The sequence below is a fragment of the Mesocricetus auratus genome, unplaced genomic scaffold (genome assembly GCF_017639785.1).
Source record: "Mesocricetus auratus isolate SY011 unplaced genomic scaffold, BCM_Maur_2.0 Super-Scaffold_100691, whole genome shotgun sequence".
Taxonomy (NCBI): domain Eukaryota; kingdom Metazoa; phylum Chordata; class Mammalia; order Rodentia; family Cricetidae; genus Mesocricetus; species Mesocricetus auratus.
Genome location: NW_024429267.1, coordinates 59,410,987 through 59,417,045, shown reverse-complemented (window position 1 = coordinate 59,417,045; position 6,059 = coordinate 59,410,987). Strand labels below are relative to the sequence as shown.

Below are 6,059 nucleotides of genomic sequence, written 5' to 3'. Positions count from 1 at the left end.
CATCTGGCCCTGCTGTCCATCTGTCTGTCCATTCCTTTATATGGACCCATTCCTACCCTTTCTCCTCTACAAGGGACTCAACTCTACAGCTTCAAACCTGTGATGACGAAACCACTGGCTGTCAAGTGACTGCAAGTTATAAACCACACAGAAACGGGACGTTATGAACTAGTCACACTTTAGATATGACAGGGCTAGAGAGATGGCGCAGCAGCTGCGACTCTTACAGAGATGCAGGTTCAAACGTCAGCACCTACATGGTGCTCACAACTGCCTGTAACTCCACCTTCAGGGGGTCCAATGCCCTCTTTGGTCTCTGCTGATACCAACAGACACAACAGCTATGCATGAATGAAACAACTGAAATGCAGACAATGTTTTCGATTATCTGTTTGAAAGTTAGGCCCTCATACATCCTGGAAGTGAACAGTACTTACTCCTCCCTTCTGGTCATGTTTTCTCTTGCCTGCTGAGCTTTGGTTCTCATAAATGACTGGAGGCCTGCTGGATCTGAGAGGGCTGGGATGTTAAAATGCCCGAGCTCGTGCAAGCTTGGCTCGTACCTGTCACTGAAACAAATGTCTATTAAGGGAAACATCACCACTTCCATAGTCAATGCTTCTTTTTAATCTCAAGTGACTGAAAAATAGTCATCAGAAAATCCACATTAAATTACAGCAACAATGATGATGACAAGGCAGTGACTAGCTTCAAGGTAAAGTCTGTGAGTATTTAAGATTGCCTTTAAGCACATAGGAAAATGCAGATAACGAGCACAGGCACACACATGCGCACACACGCGCGCACACACATTTAGCTACTGACTTTACATTATGATTGAGTGATTTACTTTGCTGATCAGTGGCTATGTTTTCATAGATCGTTGTAGAGATTCACTCTTCAGTCTCTCAGTTTGGTTTTTGACACACACAGAACAGGGCTGTGAATACAATTCTTTTCACAAGTAGTGACATTCTTTGTTTTGTTTTTGAGATGGGCTTGCATTGCTTAGCTGAGTCTGGCCTTAAGCCTCCTGCTTCTGCCTTGAGTACTGGGATTAAAGGTATGCACCATATGCCTGGCCTCCATTTAAAAAAATCATTTGAATATATATATTATATAATGTCTCTGTGTCCGTCTGTCTTTGCTGGAGGAGGTCACAGGCACTGCATCCTCTGGAACTGGCATTCAGGTGGGTGTGAGCTGCCAGACATGGGCCCTGGGAACTGAACTTGAATCCTCTGTCAAAGGAGCATCCACTCTTAACTACTCAACCATTCCTCCAGCCACGCATTTCCTTTATTATCAATTATTACTATTAAATTTATAAGAACCATGCAATGGAACAAAAAACAGGTCTCTGTCCTCAAACACATCCATCCATCCAGTTGCAGATACTTACCTGTTGAGGGTCATCTGCAAGCCGCTCAGACCTTGAGGGTGGGATGGAATCCTACTTTTCAGCAGCTGATTGTAGAACACGTCCAGGAGGGAGTAGTACTCATCAATTGTGAATGCTGGTTGTAGCTCTTCAATGTAAACCACTTGGATGCCCCCAAGCAGACTGCTTATCTGGTCTTCTAAGGCCGACACCCTCCTCTGAAGGTGAAAATAACTCGGCAAGCTTTCAAAGAGCTACAGTATTGGAAAAAAGACATCTAATTTTATGTTACTATAATTTTAGGAGTCCAGTTAACAAGAACGCTTTAAAAATTATTTTTGTAGATGGAATATTCAAGGAAAATACAGTACAATAGACAATATAATCCTGGAAATACTAATATCCAAAACTAACTATCAGTCTAGGGGTTTTAGCCGGGAAGTGAGCAGAGCTGCAGAACAGGAAAAGCTCCAGGTAAAGATCAACCCTAGATGCTCACATTTAAAGACTCTCACAGGAATTTTAAGCCAGGTCGTGATGATTAAATGTACACTTAAGTATCCCCTGAAAATTTACTGTCAGCCAACTAACTTGGCTGACAAGCACAGAGAGCATAACTGAACACCTACTGTGTGTGTAAGCGATATCGTGCACATGCTTGTCTGTGCTTGCCAGAGCTCTCACAGTCGAGGGGCAACAAAATGAAGCAAGACTGTTGGCTCGGGTGCCACATGAGCTGACGGGTCACAGCTAGGTTTAAACAATGGCTGCCAAGACTTCTGATTTGACAGAACGTGCAATACGGTTTAGAAGCAGCAGATGAAGGAGGGATGCTTTGGGAAAAGAAAAAAGGCCATGTCTAAAACTAACAGGAAGTTGAGTGTGGCTGGTGCTTGGCACGTGTGTTGGTGAGTGGGACGAGGGAAGAGCCAGGGTCAGGGAGGACTTTAAGGACTTTGGTTTTCTGTAGAAAGCTGGGACCTGCATATTGTTAAGATGACTAGAAGGCTTTAGCCAGGCTGTGGTGGCGCTTAGGAGGCAGAGGCAGGGGGGGTTCTCTGTGAGTTTGAGGCCAGCCCAGACTACAGAGGGAGTTCTAAGACAGCCAGGGCTACGTAGAAATAAGCAAACAAAACAAACAAAAGAACAACAACAAAAAAAAAGGCATCAGGTTGTCTATAATGAAAGTAATAGCTAAAGTTTCTATAAATCATCCATCTCCACTTACTACATTTTGTAAAAGATAACCCTGCTCCCCGACTCTCTTCTTTGTGGGTTACTTCCGCAGTGCTAAGTACACTCAGATCTCTGAGAACTGCGGGTTCATACAGTGGGTGCTAGGTGTCTGTAACGTAAAACTATACAGGTCTCTGAATGTGAGTGCAGACACACTGATTATATAGCAGCTGCTTAATTTCATCTAACTCTGTTAACCCTTGAGTTTCATTATATATTGTCTCTCCACATGAGCAGACCCATGTGAAATCACCACTTAGCACTGAACAGAGGTCCACCACAGGATCTGCCACAAGATCCCGATGTCTAGGAGGCCACAGCACAGCTCTGCCTTCCTGTCATTTTGTTATTTCCAGAGTGGTACAGACATGGGATTGTACAGACTGTAGCCTTCAGACACTGGCTTCCCACTCGCGGCTGCCACATGCAGCAGGGGTCCATGCCCACTCTTGAGCAGTGCTTATGCTAACGCACACTAGGACTTCTTCCTCGCTTGGCTATGTGAATGTCTGTGCACAGATTTCTACATGAAGACAACTTTTCATTTCCCACTATAAATGCTCAGGAATGACCTGCTGGGCCACCTGCTGTGCTCCTTGTGCAGAAATCCGCACACTTGGACTCCTGTCAGCGGTCAGGAGTGAACCAGTTCCCCAGGTCATCATCACTTGGTGATGCCACTATTTCCACTCAGCAGTTCTGCCCAGTGTGGGGCTGCAACCAAGCATCTTACATGCTGCGGGCACTTGTCACTTGTCATCTGTACACTGTCTCCAGTGACGTCTTTGGCACATTTCCTATTTGGGTTGGGCATTTTTTTTTAAACTGCTGAGTGTTAAGAGCTCTTACACACTTTATATACAAAATACCTATTAAGTATGTGGCTTGAAATAATAACAATAGATAGTAATAATAATTAGTTTTTTTTTTTAAAGACAGGGTTTCTCTGTGTAATCCTGGTTGTCCTGGAACTCACTCTGTAGACCAGTCTGACCTTAAACTCAGAGATTCGCCTGCCTTAGCCTCCCGAGTGCTTGGATCAAAGGTGTATATTGTATGAGTATGGGTGTCTTGTCTGAACGTGTATCTCTATACCACATTAGTGTCTGGTGCCACTGGAAACCCTGGGAATGGAGTAACAGATGATTGTGAACTGACATGTGGGTGCTGGAACTCAAACTGGGATCCTCTGGAAGTGCAGCCAGTGCCCTTAAACACTGAACCATTTCTCTAGTCCCTCTACAAAGTATTTTATTTGAATAGGTCCTTCACCAAAGATGACATGAAGATGGCAAATAAAAACATGAAAAGATAATCACCATCATTTATTATTTAATGCAAATTAAACTTAAGGCTAGAATCTCATAATTAAATATGGCTATCTTTTCATAGGATATGATCCAGCAATTCTATCTAGGCATTTACCCATGAGATGAAAAATGCAATTCCCATGCTTGTATCAACCAGGAATAGTGACATTGGAGGCTAAGGCAGGAAGACTGCTACAAGTTTCAGTTTAGTTAGATTTGTATATTGAGTTCTAGTCCAGCCAGGGCTACATACTGAAACTTAAAACCAAACAAACCCCAAAACAGAAAAACTAAACCATGCTAAACAAAATGTTTATATCTGGGGCAGGAGAGATAGCACTTGCTTTTGCAAAGAGCTGGGTTTGATTCCCCTCACCTACATGTGTCTCACAAGTGTCTGTGACTCCAGCTTCAGGATCCTAGGCTCTGCTCTCATCTCCTCAGGAACTAGGCACACACATGATACATAGACATACACATGCAGACAAAGCACAAAGAAATAAATAAACCTAAACATTTAATAACAAAAAATGTTCATATTAGCTGAACTTAATCCCTAGACCCGGTGTAGAAAAACAGAACTGCAGCTTGTCCTCTGACTTTCGTGCACACAGGCAGACACACACACAAAACACATAAACGTAAGGGAGAGCTACCCTCACTCTGGTATATAAACGTAAAGGAGAGCTACCCTCACTCTGGTATATAAACGTAAAGGAGAGCTACCCTCACTCTCAAGTGCTAGCTGTGTGGAATACTGGGCTGGAAAACTGGAGCTATGCTTTCCAGTGCTGCGGTTTGCTGATGTCACAGTGCTGTTTGAAATGAAAGCATGTGCAGGCAGGTCAGAGCGGTCTGCTCGCTTCTGGCTCATCCTTACTCTTGTCCAGTGATGGTGGACATCCATGGTCCCCAGCATCACGTGGCCCAGTGCACTCATCCCGGAGCGATCTGTGAATACGATGGTGCATCCTGATGATAAAACACAGACCCTTGGTCATGGCCCAGAGGACTCGTCCTTATACTACTGCAAATAATTACTTAAACTTAGCATATACACTCAGGATTATATCTAGTAGATCCTAGAACCTTACATTATGTTTCTGCTTTATTCAAACATTTATTTTACTTTACTTTTTTTCTGAGATAGGGTCCTTCTGTGTAGCCCTGGCTGTCCTCAAACTTAGAGATCTGCCTGCCTCTGCCTCCTGAGTGCTGGGATTAAAGGCGTGCACCACAACCACCCACAAACTTAAATATCTAACTCTGATAAAGTCTCTTAGTTTTGTGCTACAATTTATAGACGTGTACTACAGATGTTCTGAAAGAGAGTGGATAGCTGGGCAGTGGTGGTGCACACCTTTAATCCCAGCATTTGGGAGACAGAGGCAGGAAGGCCAGTCTAGTCTACAGAGTGAGTTCCAGGACAGCTAAGTCTACACAGAGAAACACTGTCTCCATAAAACAACAAACAAACAAACAACGAGAGTGGACAATAGTTACCTTTTGCATTCTGAAGTGGCTCCAAATTCTGCTGTGCTAAGCGGCTAAGACTGTGCAGCTGGCTGCAGCGATGGGCAACACCCCAGCCCCTCTGCCACCTAAGACAACAGACACAGCTACATTAACAGCAGCGTAGCACAAATGCTAATTGGTCTTAATAATGAAAACTCAGAGCCGGGCGTCGGTGGTGCACGCCTTTAATCCCAGCACTTGGGAGGCAGAGGCAGGTGGATCTCTGTGAGTTCGAGGCCAGCCTGGTCTACAAAGTGGGTTCCAGGACAGCCTCCAAAGCCACAGAGAAACCCTGTCTCGAAAAACCAAAAAAAAGAAAAAAAGAAAACTCAGAGTCAGCTATTGGGGTATATGCTGAAGGATCAGAGAAGCAAAGAGGCCAGCCACTAGAGAGTTCTTACCTCTACCAGTGCTCAAACCAAAGGGGAAACCCTGCCCTCAGACTGCATCCTCAGACTGACTGACTCAGATGGCCTGCTTTAGGCTGCCGACTCAGACTGCCTCTGTCTCCATGAGCCCTCAGACTGCATCTCTCTTGTCTCCTCCCTCCACACAGTCATATCACTCCTGTCTCTACAGCCCTAGTGCTGGGATTAAAGGCATGTGATCCTAAGTGC

The 6,059-nt window shown here is 44.5% G+C and overlaps 1 protein-coding gene across 6 annotated transcripts in view; it reads right to left on the bottom strand.

The window, feature by feature from the left end:
• Tcaim (T cell activation inhibitor, mitochondrial) overlaps positions 1-6,059 on the bottom strand; it is a 34,096-nt gene that overhangs the window by 2,629 nt on the left and 25,408 nt on the right. For all 6 annotated transcript variants that reach the window (XM_013122197.3, XM_013122198.3, XM_013122196.3 and 3 more), the window contains 4 exons: positions 5,431-5,528; positions 4,808-4,899; positions 1,403-1,635; positions 438-569 (listed from right to left, as the gene is read on the bottom strand). In XM_013122197.3, the coding sequence (XP_012977651.1) occupies positions 438-569; positions 1,403-1,635; positions 4,808-4,899; positions 5,431-5,528 (555 nt within the window). The remainder of the gene's footprint in view (positions 1-437; positions 570-1,402; positions 1,636-4,807; positions 4,900-5,430; positions 5,529-6,059) is intronic.